The 21,528-nt window shown below is 38.0% G+C and overlaps 2 protein-coding genes across 3 annotated transcripts; one reads left to right on the top strand and one right to left on the bottom strand.

Annotated features, from left to right (window-relative positions):
- Positions 1–25: 25 nt before the first annotated feature.
- On the top strand, positions 26–10,150 carry cax1 (cation/H+ exchanger protein 1). The gene is made up of 20 exons (XM_059325922.1): positions 26–186; positions 1,194–1,370; positions 2,018–2,148; positions 2,295–2,403; positions 2,894–3,010; positions 3,107–3,168; positions 3,302–3,478; positions 3,784–3,969; positions 4,869–4,968; positions 5,327–5,468; positions 5,592–5,775; positions 5,880–5,979; positions 6,348–6,466; positions 7,043–7,080; positions 7,187–7,317; positions 7,713–7,846; positions 8,237–8,331; positions 8,471–8,549; positions 8,647–8,755; positions 9,810–10,150. The coding sequence occupies exons 1-20, from the start codon at positions 120–122 to the stop codon at positions 9,881–9,883; spliced, it is 2,331 nt and encodes a 776-aa protein (XP_059181905.1). The 5' UTR covers positions 26–119; the 3' UTR covers positions 9,884–10,150.
- Positions 10,151–11,765: 1,615 nt separating this feature from the next.
- Positions 11,766–19,189, bottom strand: klhdc10 (kelch domain containing 10). Of its 2 annotated transcripts, none has more exons than XM_059325920.1 (9): positions 18,977–19,189; positions 15,867–16,088; positions 15,615–15,769; positions 14,982–15,130; positions 14,793–14,877; positions 13,846–13,912; positions 13,725–13,772; positions 13,408–13,547; positions 11,766–12,580 (listed from the first exon to the last, which is right to left on the bottom strand). In XM_059325920.1, the coding sequence occupies exons 1-9, from the start codon at positions 19,065–19,067 to the stop codon at positions 12,371–12,373; spliced, it is 1,167 nt and encodes a 388-aa protein (XP_059181903.1). In that variant the 5' UTR covers positions 19,068–19,189; the 3' UTR covers positions 11,766–12,370. The 2 variants fall into 2 exon arrangements, with proteins under 2 accessions (XP_059181903.1, XP_059181904.1); XM_059325921.1 differs by having other exon boundaries at positions 18,992–19,189.
- Positions 19,190–21,528: the final 2,339 nt, after the last annotated feature.

Here is a 21,528-nt window from a genome sequence, read left to right as displayed (position 1 = left end):
CCCCTCTCCTCTGTCTGCTGGGCGTCAGGCAGAGAGGCTGAACAATCAGTGACCGCATGCACACTTCATAAAGACACACAGCTGATAGAGGAGCGACAGATGAGGAATAAACAGACAAAATGTCACACAAAAAGATGCCAAATGATGTGGAGAACCTGCGGAGAAGATCCCAAGCTGAAACCTCAGGTAAGACCAAACTTTCACCATGTGAAACATTCAACAAACACTGTAATTTTTTTAAATATAGCCATTTGACGTTGTGTTAATTTCTTCGCTACTGATACATTTTAACATGTTTAGCAGAAATTAAAAGAACTGGCGGTATTAATTGTACTATATAAAATTGATTAATTGAACCGCGTTCATTAAAGTCACCTGTGCTGCCAAACTTCCCTCTAGTCTGAGCGAAACTTTGAGAGAAAAAAACAATTCCTGAAGGACTGTTTGACTGTCAATGCCCAATAGAAGTTCCTTTATTCCCAAAAGAAAGTCATTTTTCAGAAGTCACTTTTGGTATATCTTTGTTTGGGCATGTAGAAAGTGAGAATTGTCCCAAATTAGAAGTATGAGCCCTTTTCTGTATTTTGTTTTTTTTGTAGCCTACCATTCAGACCTTTGCATCTTTTATCAGACATGGGGTAAAGAAGGGACTACACATTATAAGCAGATGCATTCTATTCAGTAAAACCAGCATGCTTCTATTTTTAATTACAAAGCATAGCACAGTCTACTGAGTGTTCTTGTTTCTATGTGTTGCAATGCATTGATAATATGATCAGTCTTGGCAGACAGAAGTTGACAGAGTACGAATAGAGGGGACACTGCATGACTCTCAGGAGGTTTTTGTTAGTCACACACATTTTCATGGCTGGAAGGCATTGGTCTTAGATGCCAATCAACCTCTGACCCACGTCTGTGAAGTGACTTTTTGACCCCCCCTTTTTTTCAAGGTATATATTCACAAAGTAAATAACAAAACATAGGCTAAACAGACAAACATATATACAAGGCAAACTGGTATTCCCCAAATGAGGATCTCCAAGAAAAGGAATAAACAACAAAATAACGACAAAAAAAAAACAACTAAGATATACTAAAATAGACTAATGAGAAAATAAGGGGTGACATGTTTCTTGATGTACTAGTAGTTTTTGAATCCACAACTCTCTTATCAATTTTGTTTCTGTATTTAGAGAACTCTGTAGATCCTGAGCAGCATCACCGGATCCCACGGCGGCAGTCCCAAACTGACTGGCTCTCTGTTGGCCCCCAGCATCCAGAGCTGGGCACATCGCAGACGCCCTCCCCAGAAGCTTCTTCCCACCACTTCTGCCACAACACACCGAAATGTTTCCTCACCATCCACAGAGGTGATAATAAAAAGTAGTTCAGTTTTTTTTTTTTTTTTGGACGTGAGAAATGTTTGTACATAGAGCAGGGGTGGCCAACCTGTGGCTCCAGAGCCTCAGGTGGCTCTTTAGGCCACCTGCAGGGGCTCCCCGTGGCTGAGACAAAAAAATGATATACATATTTTTACATTAAAATGTTCATTTATCAATGGTGTAGACCAAAAGCCATTTGTATTACTCAATTGTAAAATTGTAAAGCCTTTTTACAGCATATTTAAAAAGTTTTTAAATTTAAGTCAACTAAAATGTGCTTCATAGCTAACGAAAGTCTTAACTTTTAATTTTTGCCAACTTTGAGTTTAGTTTTGAGTTCCCCGAGATAGACTAGTTTTTAAAATCATATTAATAAATGCTCAATATGACCATTTATAATGTTGGTAGGCTAATTTAGACTTATTAGGCTGTTTAATTTTCATTTTAGGCTCAATATAAGGTTTGTGGCTCCATTCTGCAATTTTCTTTTTTTTTTTTTGGCCAACAGTTGCTCTTTAGTTAGTAAAGGTTGCCCACCCCTGACATAGAGCATGAATCACTGCTGTTTTTTTGGGATTCATCATGCGATTTTCTTGCCATGTGGACAAGTTTTCTCACAGTTTTGATCTGAACAGGAGCACAAGGCACCTCAGCTCGATCTACTCCGTCCCGGTGTGGAGAAGAAGGTTGGCATGAAGCCACCACAAAGACTACAATCAGAGCTGACAATGAGGTGGAGGCACACAGGGAAGCCAACAATTACAAGGTGGGCTGTGTTATAGGGGTACTTGTATGACTGGAGGGGAAAGGTGGAGATGATCTAAGTGTGAATCTGAAACGTGGGAACAATGAAAGTCTTGTTTTGTTTTTTTGTGACAGACTTTTAATCCAAATTCACACTTTGTTTTCCAGTTTGGCTTCAGAAAGTGGAAGGGCAATGTAACGGAGAAGCCCATTGAAGACCGATCAGAAATCATCAAGGAGCTCCACTCTGATCTCAGCATTGTTAAGCCTCGAGAAGGTATCTTTTTGCCTTTGCACTTAAACTCTGTTTAAAACTGGTGTAGGAAGGTTTTTTTGAAAAGCAAAAAAAAAAGCCAGAAGTTAGAATCGTCAGATAAGTCTGTCATCCTTTTCTGGGTTTCTTTGTCACATAGACAGTTGTTGCCAGATCTGGAATAACAACTTTTTCTGCCACTGAATCAGATTTTCACCATCTGAAGATGGATGAGCATCTGCATTTGAAGAACAGCCAATAAGAATGCCTTCTCTTTCATCTGAGATTGGTCAAAGGCTAGATTTTCTAAATCCTGAAAATCGAGGCGCAGAAATCTATTTTTCTCTCAGACCAATTCAATTACAATATCGTGAAAGATTATTATGGATTTTTTTGCAAAATGATACAAAAAGAACTTCCTACCCCAGCTCTAACATGACACTCATACAGACAAATATGGAGTTGTTAACGGCGAAGCAATAACCTAAAATGTGATTATTATTTTTTCCTTCAGGCTCGGTGATCACCGTTGGGAACATAGTTTATGTATTTTTATTTGGATGGTGGATATCTTTAATCTACTTCCTCATTTGCCCACTAATGTTTCTAACCATCCTCGGTGCCCCTTATGGTATGTATCCTATAAACAGTTGCATAATTTACAGTATTGTACCGTCACCTGAAATGTGGAACATCATGCTGTTTTGTTTTTCTTTTTCTTTTTAAGGGAAACTTTGTTTTAGAATGGCGTGCTACTTTATTTGGCCATTCGGGAAGTCGATAGAAAAGGTATTTCACACATGGTATCCTTACTTCTCAGTTAACTTTTTTTTTTTTGGAATCCCAAATAATAAAGTGCCTTTGGAAAAGTAGCCATTCTTTAGATGATATAAACAATTCTCACCATTTTTTTTTTTTTTAGGCCGGTGATTTAGTGAAGAGATCTATAGCGAGGCCTCCGAAGTGTGAGGTCATTCCTGAAGAGCGGGACAGTGAAGACAACAGAGACAAAGACGCTGCACCTCTTCTGGTGTCTTCCCCGCTCCCTGTTGAGATTCCTGTCCCACACGCACCACCTCGAAAAATTTCAAAGCACTGGGTAAGAAAGACAGAATGACCTTCACAATTAACCCATTGAGGCCTGAAACGCCTGTAAATTTACGCCTGCGATTTTAAAATAAGCCCCTAAAACTTGACGTTTTTCTGGAAATTCAACAGAAGTGTCAACGCTTCTACTAAATAATAGATTTTTCAGCCTCTGTAGCAGATATAAATGAAATTCAAAAAGTATTTGAGAGCTTATACAAATACTACAAAACAACGTATCCGCTTTCCAGGCTTCAATGGGTTATGGTTTAGCAATAATTCTATATATTAATGGTTATACTTTGTCCCTCTCTGCAGTGTCGCATCAGCACCTATATTTTTCTGTTACTGGGTTTCCCTGTCCTTGCTGTGGGCCACTGCCTGGCCTGTCTGCTCGGCTGGCTGCTGGTCTTCACTATACCGGTGGCCAAGATGAACGCTCGCATAATGACCATCGTCCTCCTCATGCCACCAGAGGACCTGCAGATTCACAGACCAGAAAAGGTCACTCATTTATTTTCTCAGTGGTTAGTCAAGAGAAGGCTGTCAAGGCAGGGAATGTGTGCAATATTGTCCTTCCTTTGCTGCATTGGTCATGCTTGTAAAAGACTTTTATCCTAGAAACTTTTTATAGTCTCCTCATTTGCTATGGTCACATGTGACTGAATTAGCACACATGTTAATGTCAGGGTTGGCACCAGCTGTTGGTAGAGAAGCCTGAGAGGCAAGTGAAGAGGAAAAAAGTTTAATTTTTTGAGTCTGAAAAGTAAACTAAATGGTTTTCTCTTTTGTGTATAATAGCTTAAGGACAGATGGGGAAAAAAAGTTTGGCCAGAATAATTAAGTAGAAAAAAGCAAAACCCAACAGATATTGGTGAAATTTTATTTTAGCCAGGATCCTTTTTTTTTAGCCAGGACTTCTTTTTTTTTTTTTTTTTTTTAATCTATGACAATCTTTGAGAAATTAAGTCACCAAGAAGAAAACATGAATTTTCATCCTGTTAAGAAAATGGGCTGGTGGTGCACCTCAGCCTCTTGTGGCTGAAATGAGAATTACAACAACAAACACTTGAATAAAAAAAAAGGCTTTTTCTTTTGCCTTATAAGAGATGGAAATTACTTAAGGCTTAAGAACTCAATAGTTGAGGTCAAACTAAGAAAATGGATCACCAGACTTTTTTTCTTACTTGCCTCTTAGGACTTCTGTGCATTGCAGTAAATTGGTGTGTCTTGTATGACCTTCTTTAAAAGGAACCGAGAAAAGTTTTTCTGATCTAGAAACAACTAGAGGGAAGCACACATCTTTTACTTTGTGAAAACTTTAACTCTTATCTGTTCACTGTTAACATTTAGCAAACTCATTTATAACATGAGCTGAGTGTTTTATGTCATTTTTTTTGCAGACATTTGGGTGTGAGACCAGGGTCGTCTTGTGCTGCTATCAGGCTTTCAACGTGTATTACTACAAATACACTGTCCAAGGAATCAACATTTTCGCTCTCAGTATCCTTTTTGTTTCGTTGGATCTAACTCAATGAAAGTAAGGTGCTTGTGACAGGTCAGCGATGGCGCTATCAGATTTTCAATATTCTGGTCTCTTGCATACTCAAAGGTGTTATTGGGGGGTTGTGTGTGCAGTTATGAGCAGGAGACTGGAAAAAAAGTCATTGTCATTTCAGGTCTAAAAGAATCAGTATAAACTGTGTTTAAAAATGTCTATTCATCCTTCTCAAGAAATGCATAGCATCCCCAACCAATCCTGTTTTTCTTTTTTAACAAGGTGACATTATGTACTATAGAGGCTTATGATTAATACAATACTGGTTTGTCCACTGTTCTCCTTAAGTCTTTGCCCCTGCAGACCTGCTCCCCCTGGTAGTGATCACTCTCATTATTGGCTACACTGACCATGAACAGCATTACTTCAGCGCAGAGACCAAGTTTGCCACAGCCATCGCTTCCATCATTCCTCTATCCTACTATATTGGCATGGGAATAGCCAGGTTAGGTGTTTTTGGTTGTGACCAGTAAATGACTGTGAATGAAAGGATACAATCCAGACTGGCGTTTAATTTACTATTCAAGTCTGATTCACAATATATTTAATGGTGTGCATATTCCCACAGCATTTCTGCACAAAGTAACTTTGCCGTGGGAGCGGTGGTGAACGCGACATTTGGATCCATCACAGAGATGACGTTCTACATCACAGCGCTGCTGCAGGGACACAACGCTGGCACTAAATGTTATGAAGAGATTGTTAAAGCGGCTCTTACTGGGACCTTGCTCGGCTGTATTCTGTTTGTACCTGTGAGTGCCTGAGAGGGACACATGAACTTCTGTGCATATTGGTTAACATGCAGCGTGATGAAAACCCTCCTGCTGATATTTCTGTGTGTTTATCAACTCCACAGGGTATCTGTATGATCATCGGGGGCATTAAACACCGGGAGCAGCGCTTTAACAGTCGTTCAGCGGGAGTGAGCTCGGCTTTACTCTTCATATCAGTAGGAGGTATGGTACCGTCACCCAAACCCTTGTCTGTGCTCGGCATTACGTTGTATTGAACACTTTAATTCGTTGTAGTTGTGCTTTTGTACTGTGTAACCGTTAAACTGACCCTGTTTCTTTGTTGTTATTTCATTTTGTTAAACCTTAAGCCTGAAGGGTCCTTTTGTTTGTATATCTTACTGCTATTTTATTTCTTATTAAAAACACCTCTGTTAAAACCACTACATCTGGTTTATGTTATCTCCTTTTACCCCTTTAAGAGCTGGTGGACGTAACAATGGCAGTTTCACAGACTTCACATTTTTAAACAATATGTTCTCCACTAATGCATTCATAAAACTTATACCCTCATTATGTTCTATTGTCCCTAGGTGTGTTTGCTCCCACCCTCTTCTCAAAGACCTTCGGTAATCTGGTGTGTGAAAGCTGCACAAACCTTCCAGGCAATGGCAGTGTGCCATTCACCTGCAAGGACTGTCACTACGACACGGTGGGCTTCTTCTCTTCATTTCTCTTTTCTTCATGCAAGTCGTACGGAAAACCCTTTTTAACCCTTCATCAGTCAAAAAAAACACATTTGGTAACTTCAGCGGACTTCCAAATTGAGGTCCCCGTGCCTCTCCTTGAGGTCGTAGAACCACATGGATTTCTTACAGCTAATCAGCAAAGATCAGACTACATCACAGATAGTGACCCCATAGCATCTGATCAATTGGTATAATAATAACAACTCAGTTGACTTTGATTTGCAACATAAAAATGAAACATTGTGAAAAGTCACAAAAGTCTTGTTATATCCCATAACCCTTTAGGGTTAAAATTTTCATTTTCCAAGTTTTTTAGTGAGTGAGTGCCCTATAAAGGGTTAATACAACTTTTGAAAGTTTCTCTTGAACTTTAAAATGATGAGGAGATAATTCATGTTCATGGAGGGACCTTTGTTTGGCTTTGGTATCAAAAACGGTCAGCTTGCTTGCTCACTAACGATATCGCTACCAAAATACTATCGACAGTTTGATCAAATAAAAAGGGTTCCCATTCTCACCTTCTTTTTTTGGTTTTCAAGGATCCAGCTGACACACAGTCGATCCTGTCCCATATTGAGTGAGTCCAAATGCTACATGCATATTTCTTAATTCGCAAAAAAAAAAAAGGAAACCACTCAGTTGTGCTTTATCAACTTATTAAATAAATAAAAAATGTTTTCCAGGCCTCTGGTGTACACAATATCTGTGCTGCTGCCTGGTGCATACCTGATCGGCCTCATCTTCACACTGAAAACCCACTCCCACATCTACGATATCCATATCAGCGATGGTCAAGGAGGCCACGCACATGGTGGTCAGTATGCACAGGAGGGTAGCAGCAACTATCACCCCACTGGGGATGTCACCGCTGGCCATCTCTTTGGCACCAACACGTGTATTAATGCCAGCGTTATTTCCACCAGCCACGGTCCATCAGGTGTGTGTGTGTGGTGTGCATGTATTGTGATCCTTTGGGTCAAGGAGCATGACTGCCTGTTGCCTGCTTTATCTGTGCATGTAAGGAAAGCAGTTCCCTTTCAGTGAGGTAAGGTTGTGCATGCCAAGAGCCTTAAAGCATGTGAGGGCGAAGAAACTAAATCTGTGAGAAAAGGTCAGACAGATGAGAAATGGAGAAAAACCTCTGCAACAGTGAGGTAAGTCAATGAATGTTAAACTTGTGTAAGCTTACAGTGTGTATGCCGCCTACAGGTCATCATGTGGTCCACTGGTCCAGGTGGAGGGCTCTTGCAGTGCTGATTGTTGCCACATTATTAATGGCCTGCTGCGCCGATCTCTGCACAGAGAACATCGGGCCAATGCTGACACATTCTACCATCTCCCAGGTATTTGAAGTTCTTATTCTTTAACTTTTATTCTATCAATTGCACAATACATGCGTAAATGTCTTAGGGTGAAGTCTTTGTATGTCAGAATCTTAATGTCCATATAAAGTTCTCATTCACAAAATGAATAAATGGTAACATTGTCCATTAATACAGAGAAAGCAAATTATAAAATAAAAAGAGGAAATCGTTTTGTTAGTTTATAGTTTTATTGGTCCATAGGTTTTTCTATAAAAGGTTTTTCCAGATTGCAAATTGAGGCTTTTAGCATCTTCTATATACTAATCAACCATGAGCCTCAGTGTTACCTGATGTGTTTAGATATAAAGACAATGAAATGTCTATCTCAATGCCTTTCTTCATACTTGATGTTGCTCCACCTTCTTGCAGTACTTCATCGGTGTCACAGTGTTGGCCATGGTGCCAGAGCTGCCAGAGATCGTCAATGGGATCCAGTTTGCTCTGCAGAACAACATCAGCCTGAGGTACGAGTACTCTGTAGTGTTGGAGTGTAATTTTAGTTACCTCCTGAATTTTTATAAAGGCTGTACTTTTAATTTTATATAATACATTACTCAAAGTATAGTTCAATCTCTAATTTGTATTTTTTTTTTTTGTCTACAGCCTTGAAGTGGGCAGTTGCATTGCTGTGCAGGTGTGCATGATCCAGATTCCACTGCTCATACTCTTCAATGCCTTCTATGTAAGTGCCCAGGCTTTGTCATTTTTAAAAAATATTTTTTTTAACATAATGCAGTTGTTTCAATCATGACATGGCAAACTCTTATTTTTCCCCACAGGATGTTGGATTCGTGCTTGTGTTCAGTGATATTCACCTCTGGTCCAGCATCTTCAGTGTCATTCTGGTCAACTACATCTTCATGGATGGAAAGTGTGACTACTTTCAGGGTAAGTCTGAATACAGACATCAGAAATGGGCTTTGGTGACCCCTGGGGGGGGGGGGGGGGGGGGCTCTACCCCCACCAGGGGTCACCAGAGCTTCACTGGGAATTGCAAGACGTTCTTGAGTGGAAGCGGGTGGAAGGCAGCTTTTTTGTTTTCTTTCTTTTTTTTTTTTTAAGAATATATCATAACATGGCCTATATCTTAGTAATAAGATGAAATGAAAGCTTCAAATCTCACAGAACAAGGTTACAGCATAGAAAAGTAAAAAAAATAAAAAACAAGAAACAACACTGCAAGTTATTAAAAATAACAGGAAAATGAATCTCTGATGCAATATTCTCAATAAATCTGCCCAAAATTAATCCAAATCGCTCGTTTAACACGCACTTCCTGCTATTATTGCATTCACAGTTGGGTTAAATCAAGGCAAATTTGGGTTTATTGTACTGTTTATCAGTTCAGGTGTGCAACTTGTCAATAAGCAAAGCAGGGAACTGCTTGGGGCCCCGCGACGGCTGACAAACAGCAATGTATCAAAATGTGGCAACCGCAGTGCCCTACGTCTTGCATGATCCACTTCACGTTATCATTCTTAAAGTAAAATGAAGGAAAATGAAGAGGAGTTATCCATCTAGAAGTGGGGAAAAAGAAAGCAAACAGTGGTAAGTGATGATAACAATTAAGTATGACGGTGAATAGCTCAATGCTGTGATTTAATCTAGCATTAACTAATGGGGGAAACATTTAAATACGTTGGACCGATTGCGTTTTATTCTTCCGGCGGCGAGTCTGTTGGCGAGGCCCATTTCAAATCTTGCTTACGGAATTATTGAACCACTGTATCAGTTGTTCTGAACTTTTATTGTTATGCATTAAAACTGAATGCATAATGTCACTCAAGAGTTTACTCAATGATAGAAAAAGGGTCTCTTAAGGAATACTGTTTGGAACCACCATGCAGATTCATAAGGCAGCATGTACACATGGCCTCCTTTTTTTTTTTAATCAAGCTTTGATTTACCATGTAGATTCTAATCGACTCTCTTTTGCTTGCAGGTACGGCTCTGGTGGTGGTCTACCTCATCCTTTTGGCCCTTTACTTCTTTGCTCCTTCTCCACGCTCTTGTTGATCTGCTTGCCCAGAAGAATCCCAAAGCTCCAGACCTCTTACGCCACTATAAAAAATGTAAAAAAGCACTAGTCCAGCTTCATGTGGTGTGGGTTCAGTGGCACACAAGATGGAAAAAAGATTTGGATTGATTTTTGATATTACAGTGGAGCTGTAAATTATTAGCTATCTGGTAGCTATTGAATGGTGTTTTTTGAATGTTTTTTTTGTCCTGATATATTGTAATATGTGATTTATAAAGGATATAATAAATGCATCAATTTGTTAACATGTCTGTGAAATGGGACATTTTTTGTGCTTCACTACCTGCAAAACTGTATACCACTTTAATTTATATTGTCATTTTGGCTTTATGGCTCTGCAAAGTTAAAATTTTAGTATGCCAACAAGGACAAATTACATGCATGTTATTACCTTAATCAAATGTATATTCTTAGAACAGAAGTGAAAACATCAGTTCATGCAAAAATGGAAAATAAAACATTATTTCTGTTATGAAACACTAATGATTAGTCAAGCAAAGGGAACGGGGGAACAGAGCTATTTACAGAACACTTTTATTGACGGTACTCCACAACATTCACACAAGCCTACTGTACAACATTTTAGTGGTCACCTTTTTAAAACTATGTCCCAAAATAAAGGTGTGATGTTAAAAGCAGGTGATGACATCATGCACAAAGTAATTAGTTATGCAGAAGAGAAATATGGGGCTGGGTGAAGAAGTGCAGGCAGATCAAACCATTGGGCAACATCCCATCCTCTCATCCCTTAATCTTTGTTCAAGTCACAACATTATTTGGCATCTGTTACTGTAAATTCATAAACCTAGATCTGTATCAAATGCATTAATTTGACACATTGAGTAAGTGCTTTTAGAGTGTATACCCAACAGGCTTCATCCTGGCAATTAACAGCACAAAACAAAGGATCCAAAATTGCCATTTTTGCCACCAACATGAGTGATTACTGTCTGTGTAACTGCTTGTTGAAAATGGTTAAAATGTTCACTTAAAACAATTTAACATAAACCCATTATCTAAACATGCAAATATCTTATACTGCCTATGTTAGTGAAATATCAGCCTCATTGAAAGTTTGATAAAGGCACTGCAGTATTAACAAATGTTTGTATAAGCCTGCTACCAAAGCAACTCCCTGTGCAAAACATTTGTTATTAACAGAGAGGGAGTTAAAGTCTGAACAGAATTAAGTCTTTATTCGAATAAAAGCATTTTAGAATTATTTTAAAGAGCACCAAATTCACAGTGATGTGTTGCATGGTTTGGTTTACAAATGAGAACTGCAAGCAAACAGAATGGAAATGTAATCATTTAAGAACTTTTTTTGCAGACTAGGCTGAAACATAATGTATGATGAGAGAAAAACAAGGGCTCAGATGTGGGCAAAGCCAGCATTGAACCTTTTCTTCACACTAATGAAGAGCAAACAGTGTTTCTGCATATGTTAGCTAACTTGTCACCAAACAATTACTCATGATCATTTTCAAAGCATATCATAACTTAAAAAAATGTTTTTCTTACTTCCAGGCAGACACTAGTTTTTCATCATATAGGGTTTAAAAACAACTCAAAGATTTGATATTTGTACTTATGTATTCCCTCACATTGACTTATGCTGGAACACAACCTAAACAATTAAAAAAACACGTCAGTGTGTTTGACATGTAACATGTGACATGTAAAGCAAGCTTCTGGGGGTTGATTTTTATACCACAGGGGGTACCTGAAATAAAAAGGCTGCCTGGAAGGTCACAAAACATTTTTAAAATCTAAAATACGGGAAAGAATGAAAATTATACATGATTTTGCTTATATTGGCTAAAATGTGCAAAAACACTGTCGCTTTTTTTTGAGTCAAGATAGACTGCTTATAGGATCTGTTAAAAAAAAAGAAAGAAAAAAAAAAGAGTAAATGTCCACAAAAATGCAAGACAAAGTGTGCAAACAGCAATATCAGGTGATGAGAATACCCCCAGATAGACTGATTTAGTCCTTCAAATAAATACACATGCATTCTTCCTTTGCACAGAATTCTTAAAAGTACTAGAGAAGGCAGATTTTCTTCTTTTAAACTAATGGGAGGGGATAGTCTTTGAAAACATGGTAAAACAAAGTATTTCCAGCTGTCACAGTTTGGAGGATGAGAAGCAGGAATTTGTGTTTAGCTTGACACAAAGGCATCATGTAAGGAGCCGTGGTGGCGGAGGGGGGAGAGTCGAGTAAAATCCATAAAACATTCCACATTTATTTTCTTTATCATCACTGAAACTGCCAAAAAAAGAACGAAAAAGAGGCATCCCATTGTTTTTGGTTTTAAGGCGGGGCTACATTGGGCGGGGGCAGGAGAGGGCATTTTCCCGAGAATTTTGCTTTTAATTAAATTCTGTGCTCTGTCAGACCACATCTCCTTCCGGTCCAGCCCAGCCCGTCCCATCCATTCATTTGTCCGTCCCTCACTGTGCGGCTTATTTCAAGCGTTCAATGAGTTCCTGTGTGAGGCCCAGGTTGAGCAGCTGCATGGTGGGGAGTGAAGTCAGGTGGGGAAAGGCCTTGAGGAGCTTCTCCCAGCATAGCTCCAGCAGGCTGGGCACTGCCAGCCAGATCTTAAAAAGAGAGCCAGTTCTCTTGTTCTCATGGATGTTCACTACGCCACCATGAATGTACATGCAGCCAGCCTGCGGACAGAGTGAAGGAAAGAAAGTTTTTTATTGTATACCGTGAAGAGTTTACAAAATAAATTACCTAGGAGCACAGGAGTTAAAACCATTTAGAACAGACTTTGAAAATGGATCACCAAAATGTTTTGCCTTACTTGCTTCTTGAGGCTTTTGTACATTTTTTGTTGTTGCTTTGATTACCGAACTTGAAAGACATGATTTATAGTAAAAGTCAAACGTTGGACACACTTTCTCATTCAGTGGTTTTTCTTTATTATTTTTATTATATTTCCTACATTTTTGATCAATATTAAAGGCATTAAAACTATGATTGAACACATATGGAATTATGTAGTAAACAAAAACAAAAAAGTGTTAAACCAGAATATGTTTTAGACAGTTTTTTAAAAACATCATTCAATATGTGCTCTTTCATAATTTTGATGTGTTCAGAATTAATCTACAATGTTGAAAATATTAAAAATAAAGAAAAACAATTGAATGAAGTGTGTGTTTTGACTGGTACTATAGTAGCAGGGAATTATACGGACACAAAAGAGATTTAATCTCAGCATATATATGAATTTCATGGATTACATTACATAAGCATTACTTTACTTAAAACCCAGTTCAGAAGTTCTGATGTCATCTGAAACATTAATCTAAAGATGAATGTGATAATTAGCCAATCCCTTGTGACGTAATTAATTGAAAACTGTACAAAAACAGTATATTTTGATGAAATTTAGTTTTTGTAGAGAACACTGAATTCTGAATTTGATGCAGATACTGCTCATTAATTAAACATATATGCATAGAATGACGAGAAAGAGAAAAGTACACACTGGGGTGACAGCAGCACAGTGGAAGTAGGCTGGCTCAGGCATCACTGCCGGTAGTTTACTCCACTGGAAAGTCTGCAGGTTTATCTTCCACAGATCAGCTAATATCAATTCCCCGTTGTAGCCTCCACAGATAAATACATCTAGAAGAGAGCAGAAATGAAGAGTCAGATACTGATGCAGTCCTACATGCACTAGCGGGACGGGAAGTTACTTTCATATGGCGATGCGATATCAAGTGTCAGGAGCACCTGTTTATCTTTGAAGCACATCAGATGTGTCATATTGGCTGCACTGCATTATTGAAAAGTTTTTCTCACCATTTCGTATTTGTACACAGCTATGGCATCTCCTAGGAGCAGGATACCCTGTTAAAAAGGCAGACATTTTAGAATAGAGAACAAAACAAGCTTAGTTTATAATTATGTGTAGCATACATACCTATTTTATCATGAGGTTTAGTTGAAATCTCCTCCCAGGAATTGGTCTCCAGATTGTAAGCATGTATCTATTAAAAGACAACATATTTTCTGTGAGTCTTAGGCCCCGTTTACACGAGGACGCTTGCGGGTAAAAACGACAAAATATTTTATCGGAAGTGCCTTTCGTTTAGACGGTGACGGCGTTTTGGGGGCTTAAAAACGCAAAAATCTGAAACCACCTTCCAAAGTGGAAAAGTTAAATCCTCTCCGCCGTAGCGTGTCCGTCTACACTGACAAGACACAAAACTCTGATCAGATCTGCTCACGTCACGTATGTGTTTACGTCACATACATGCTCCAGTACAGGGAAATAAACAAACATGTGGGATTATTTCCATGCGTCGGACCTTCAAGCTGCTCTGGCAGCTCTAATAAACTTACAGGAGTCTTTCCACCAAATGTACAGGATATGTACAGATAGTATTAGTGAACAGAGAAGGATCTGGAATTACCTCCATCACATTTTGGATGCAGCAATTCGTCGGAGGCGAGCCAGACAGCTGTGAACGAGACCTGGGAGATCTAGTGATGGTGGAGAACTTTGTGGAAGGAGTAGCTGATGAAAATGTGTGGCGTGAAAACTTCTGCATGCCCAAAGATGCTCTTATCGATTTAAGTGATGCCGCCTGGCATGCATACAATTGAATTTCACACACTTTTGCGTCACCGTATGCAGCAGATTTCCTCCCGAAAACGCTCGTCTAAACGAGGAATAAAAAGTGAAGACGCGACACCACTTTTGCGTCTTCTGTTCAGACCGTCATCGTGTAAACGTAGCCTTAGTGAGTGATCAGTGCAGTGATTAAGATGGATTTGGTTTGTGTACAAAACAGAACCAACATAACCGTAATAAACATCTTGTATTTGAAATTCTGTCTGGAATACTGTTAAAGGTGTTGTAAGTACCTTGTCCAGAGGGTAAGATGTCCAGGAAGTTCCTCCTCCCAGAATGTAGATCCTCTGTCTGTCATGTGCTATTTCATGCCTGTACCTGGAACACAAACAATAGCACGCCATGTCAGCTAGTTTTACACTGGAAAAGATCCCTAGCTTGGCTTGATACTGTGATACATTCGGGCATTATAAAAGGCATACCGTTCCTCAGGCAGGTCGTCAGGAGGGTTGTTGGGCTTGAGGTGGATCCACTCCCTGGTGGTCAGGTCCAGCCTGTGCAGGTCTGTGCTGTAGATGTACCCCGTTGTCCCTCCAAATACGTACAGGAAGCCGTTTATAATAACCATTGCCTGAAGAAGCAAAGAAAGAAAACAACAAAGACAAAGAATCTTATAAATGAATTAAGAAATAGAAGTTTAAAAGTTTGTAATCCTACTGGATCCTATAGAAGCCCACTTCTGCCAATGTGGTGGGAAAGAAGGATCCTTTAAGTCATTAAAAGGAGAAACTTTCTTGAAATAATTACCTAGTACCTCAAAATACCTATTAAAAAAAAAAAACTTTGTCAAAGTAGTAGCTAACTTACCTTGAAAAAAAGATGCAGTATCTCAAAATGAACATTCTCAAAATGATTACTTCTCAGGAAAATTACTTATTATTTATGATTAATTTGCAATATATAGTCATTATTTTGAGATTTTCTTTTCTTTAACTGGCTGAAGTTGGCTTTCAAAGTAACCACTGGATATTAAAATACATAAAGTTACGACCAGTCTCTCCAGTATATCAAAAGCCTCAATATGCGACCCAGAAAACAAAAAATAATGAGTTTACCTGTCCATAGATTCTGTTTGGCTTCTTCCCCCGACAGTTGAGCAGTGACCACCGCTTGTACTTCACGTTACAAACATGTACGTCATTGCCATTATTTTCACCAAAGGGGATCCCAGTGCCTCCAAACACCAGGAGGTTGTTGCCGTGCAAAACAGCTGAAGAGACATAGGTAAACCAAACTCAATTTTCATTCACATTTTTTAGCAGAAAACTATTTGTTCTGTCTATCAAGTACTCATGTTAAATGTTCACCTGACATAGATGCCAGCTCTGTGGGCATATAGCCCTCTGTTCGAATCTGCTGCCAGCAGCCAGTGGCAAAGTGGTACCTCCAAAGCTCCCTGAACAGTGGGTAGTCTTCATTCTCTGAGCCTCCTGACTCATCGTAGTCAGGGTTGTACCCTCCAAACACATACAGGTTAGTGTTGTCAGCTACGCAGCGATGCCCACTGCGGGCAGGGGGAGTACGATGGCCTAGAGAGGGATAAGATGATGCAATGGAGCATGTTAAGATACCAGATAGAGATAGATAACAAATAATAGTCTGGTTCATTACATACTGTCTATGCACTTTGTGTTTTTTATGCACATTGTTCATTGCACCTTATTTGTTTCATAGCACCAACATTTTTATACTGTATATTCATATTTATTCTGCACTGGAATTCTATTCTACTCCTTAATACATACTCCTTCTTTAGACATTTTATTTTTTATTGTATTTTTATATTTTATTGCTTGAAGTATGCCTAGGTTGTTCTTTTTATTTAATTGTGTTGTCATTGTCTATGTGTGTAATGCTGCTGCTACACTGTAATTTCCCAGCTTGGGATAAATAAAGTATATCTATCTATCTATCTATCTATCTATCTATCTAGATAAACATCTCCACAAAAAGCTACAGATGCACAAAACAACAACACTGGTTGTATTGGTTGTAAAATTAAGCACATTCATCCATGCCCGGATTTTTCAGAACATCCTTCTGCTGTGAGTAATATGGAGTCACCACATTGTGTAATCATGATAATGAATTGCTTTGTGAAAGCTAATTTATTCATATATTAATTAATCATTCTTCCTTGTCACAGAATGCAGAAGGATAGCCCGGCATGCCCAGACAGAAAGCAGGTAAACCATACACAGTCAGAGTTAAGACAAGTAGTTAGAATACAGACAGCATTATCTGTGAGGATGTAAGGAAAGCTGCGCAAATTGCAGAGAATAAAACATAACAGTTTGAGATACTAAGATGTTTGTCCCGAGGGATTAGCAGGTTTCCGTCAGAAGGCACATGATGACAGAATGCAGAGCACATTAAACCAAATCTAATGATGTACCTTTTTTTGTTTTTTTTAATTACTAAGAATAGATCTGAGGCCTACCTACAAATCACTGATGTTTCAGCCAACCAATGCATTTTTAATCATCAGGATTTGTAATGGGCCATGAACATAGAGCTGCAGAGGAATGTGGAGCGGTTGCATGATCAAAAAGCCACACTGATGCAACTCTAATGGCAGTAATGCAATGCAAGTTAGCAAATTTTATATAATCTTAAACCCAATCGAAAAGTTCAGAATATGAACAGCAGGCAACAATTTAGTGGCCCACTTCTGTCCAGGTCCTTTCTTCTTAAATAACAATTGACTGGCAGATGCTTTGTTCATAAGACTAACAAGTGCATTTTAACAAATAAGGAACAAGAGTTAAATGTTATCAAAACTTAAAGGTGAAATCCTTCCCAATGAAGAACTACACGTGTGTTCAGAAAGCTACACGTCACATTCACTTCTGTCATGTGAGACACACCCAAACCTCTACCAACATGGCTGGAACATGAAAAAGGAATGCATGCTATGATCAAAAGGTTTTTTAAGGCTACATATCTCAGTGAAGTCTGGTGGAAGTAGTTATTTCACCCGAGCTGTAATAAAAAACACTGTAAAAACTTTCAATAAGATCTCACAGCAAGTGTTTGGGACTTTAGAGGAACTGGCCTCGGGTTTATTTTAGAATGTATTTATTTATTTATTTTTGAAATGTCAGTGCATTCAATAACATATGAGACCAATTAGGGCTGATTAGGGTGTTAATTAAGGCACAATATAAAACCATTATCTACAGTATCTGACTGTGTACTATAAATTGCTGGGTGTGACTGGCCATGCCAACTGTATGACTGGGTCTGTGACACACATAAAAAGAAAACCATTCAAGGCCCATCCTATAAGTAAATTTACCAAATAAACCAGGTGTATTTCAGTTAGTCAGACTCATTTTCAGTTGATTCAGTTCCACATCTCAAACAAGATTCCCCCCCAGGGATCAATAAAGTATTTCTGATTTGAATTAAGCAAATTCCACATAGTTCAAGCTCAGGTACTTAGGCAACTTATGCTGGGAAATTAGTTGATTTTGCTTTAAGGAACCAAATCAACGGAGTCAAACAACCCCAATACATCTAATTCTAACAGCCAAATTGAAAACCCTTCCTGGCTTTTTCCACACATGGTGGATCACCACAATCATGCATACCCATGATTGCCAATGATTATCAACACTTGGAAATGCAAGTTACAAATTACAATAACAAATAATAACCTGGTTCATTACATACTGTCTATGCACTTTATGTGTTTTTTATGCACACTGTTCATTGCACCTTATTTGTTTCATAGCACCAACATTTTTATACTGTATATTCATATTTATTCTGCACTGGAATTCTATTCTACTCCTTCTTTAGACACTTTATATTTAATTGTATTTTTTATTGTATTTTTATATTTTATTGCTTGAAGTATGCCTAGGTTCTTTCTTTTTACTTAATTGTGTTGTTATTGTCTCCGTGTGTAATGCTGCTGCTACACTGTAATTTCCCAGCTTGGGATAAATAAAGTATATCTATCTATCTATCTATCTATCTATCTAAGCCAGTATCCAGGACACAGCCCTGGATCTCCTAAAAACGCAGCCTTAAATTTGGCACAGAGATGTTTGCAGATCTTTCCAATCTCAAGTCATGCCATATAATTGCTAAGTTGGCACTGCAGCTAAATACATTGTTTTACAAAAGGTGAAACACTACGACAACCATTCCAAGTAATTCTATGTCGGGTATGGTAGCTAACAAGCTATTAAAAGACAACAAACATGCAGAATAGCTTGATGTTGCTAGCTTGCACGTTTTGTTTTAGCAATGTCACCAGTAAGGGCAACGTTTAAAATCTTTACAAGAGAAGGTGACATTGTGTGTGGAGCTACTGAACACAGTCACACGGTGCTTGTTTGAGTGGCAAAATGTGCCGACGCTAAGTTAAAACCTGTCGTTAGCATGTTAGCTAATGTTGTTGACCGACCTGCTAACGTCTCACCGTGCGGCGGCCTGTGTGTCAGTTTCTCGAATTTATTCAGCTGGTCTGGACTGCGAGCACCTTCAGCGTCCGACATCGTTTCCCCTTTACAATCCAGTCCCGAAGAACGTCACATCGAATAAAAACAACATATGCTAAAGTGCTGATAAAACATGATAAATCATTTCACAGCTCAGTCAGTATGAAGCCATTCACAATTTTTACCCCTCCGGCCGTAAGACATTTGGCCAATCAGCGGGCTCGTTATAGGGACGTGACGTCACCAGAGATGGGCGGGACTGCGCGTGTGCCGCTCTCCAAAACAACAACAGCTTTTTCTTTAAGTCCGAGTGCGGTCAGAGCATGGGTCAGAGACATGGACATATATACAGTGGTGGAAGAAGTATTCAGATCCCTTACTTAAGTAAAAGTACTAATACCACACTGTGATATTACTCCACTACAAGTAAAAGTACAAAAGCAAGTCCTGCATTCAAAAGTTACTCAAGTAAAAGTACAAAAGTATCAGCATCAAAATGTACTTAAAGTATCAAAAGTAAAAGTACTCGTTATGCAGAATGGACCCAATCAGATTGTTTTATATATTCTAAATATATTATTACATTATTTGTAATGTGCCTTTTATATAACCAGTGTTTTAATTTATTAAAGACAGGACTCATTGTATCTACTTAAAATACTGTTATGAGGTTTAATTAAAAATATGTCTAATCACTTTAAATTGATCTTATATTTTATGTTATATCTCGACCTGTAAAGTAACTAAAGCTGTCAACTAAATGTAGTGGAGTAAAAAGTACAATATTTACCTCAAAATGTAGTGGAGTATAAGTATAAAGTTACATAAAATAAAAATACTCAAGTAAAGTACAAATACCTCAAAATTGTACTTAAGTACAGTACTTGAGTAAATGTACTTAGTTACATTCCACCACTGCATAGACATATATACAGTGGTGGAAGAAGTATTCAGATCCCTTACTTAAGTAAAAGTACTAATACCACACTGTGATATTACTCCACTACAAGTAAAAGTCCTGCATTCAAAACTTACTGAAGTAAAAGTACTAAAGTATCAGGATCAAAATGTACTTAAAGTATCAAAAGTAAAAGTACTTGGCATGCAGAATGGGCCCACTCAGATTGTTTTATATATTCTAAATATATTATTGCATTATTTGAATTGATGCATTCATGTTAACAGCATTTTAATTCTGTAAAGATAGAGCTGATAATTTTATCATTTTAAAAAACAAATGTCTAATCACTTTAAATTGATCATGTTCTCATGTTAAATCTTAACCCAAAAAAGTAACTAGTAACTTAATCTGTCAGCTAAATGTAGTGGAATAAAAAGTACAATATTTGCCTCAAAATGTAGTGAAGTAGATGTATAAAGTTACATAAAATGGAAATACTCAAGTAAAGTATAAATACCTCAAAATTGTACTTAAGTACAGTTCTTGAGTAAATGTACTTAGTTACATTCCACCACTGCATATATAGTCACCCTGTTAAAATAATCGCCTAACTCAAGTTTTGAAGGAAACTCAAAAAACGTCACCAAAAGTGTAACATATGACATTTATTGATCATTTTACTCAAAAAATATGTAACAGGATGGCTATTGGCACTGTGTTTAAATTATGCAACTTAAGAGAAATAAATGACTTAGGCATTTTTTTAACATGCCTTTGTGACTTAAGCAAGATATGGTAACACTTTATTTTGAAGGTGTCTACATAAGAGTCATACAAGCCTGTCAGAAACATGACATGACAAGTATCATGAGCATTAATGTTACTTCAAAGTGTCATTAATGTTCATGACACATCCCATATCATGTTTATGACACGCTCATGTCACTCTTATGTAGACACCTTAGAGTAAAGTGTTACCAATATTAGTGTCAACAATAAAACACTGATAAACTAAACTGATAACTAAACAATCTCCCTCTAGCTCTTCTTTGCTGGGTTCTTATCTGATGCCTATCAATGTGGCAAATTGTCAAAGAAGTGATGATGTTAAAGGGGTAAAATCACATGATCTGATCAACTGAGGATGTAGACGGTTTTACCTTAGGTGGCCGGCGTCATGAGATGATTTATATTTATAATATCAGAACCATACTTTATTTATATTTTAAAAAAGAAACATGTAAACATTTCTGTAATTTTTGCCAGTAGAAAAAGTAAGTAAGTAGTAAATTAATCTTTATGTCATTAAAAAAAACCAGAATTCCGTGAAATATTATAAAGGACTTTATCTCAGTGTCCTCACTGGGGGATACAGCCCTGAACAATATCACTGAAAAAATCATACAAACTTTTTAGAATAATCTAAATGTATTTCAGAATAGTCCAGCCCTAATTAAGTATGCATTGCTTCAAGGTGTTTTTTGGTTTAGCCAACCTTATAAAACCCTATGCCTGGTAAAATAACCCATTAAACAAAGCATTTGATTAATGTGGGGTCCTTGTCAGCTTTCATTTGAGTTGAGCTCAGTCGCATTCACAATGACTAAATAACGCCCT

Source organism: Centropristis striata, chromosome 22, assembly GCF_030273125.1.
Source record: "Centropristis striata isolate RG_2023a ecotype Rhode Island chromosome 22, C.striata_1.0, whole genome shotgun sequence".
NCBI classification, from domain to species: Eukaryota; Metazoa; Chordata; class Actinopteri; order Perciformes; family Serranidae; genus Centropristis; species Centropristis striata.
The sequence above is the reverse complement of the archived record's forward strand: the minus strand, read 5'-3'. Positions and strand labels throughout refer to the sequence as shown.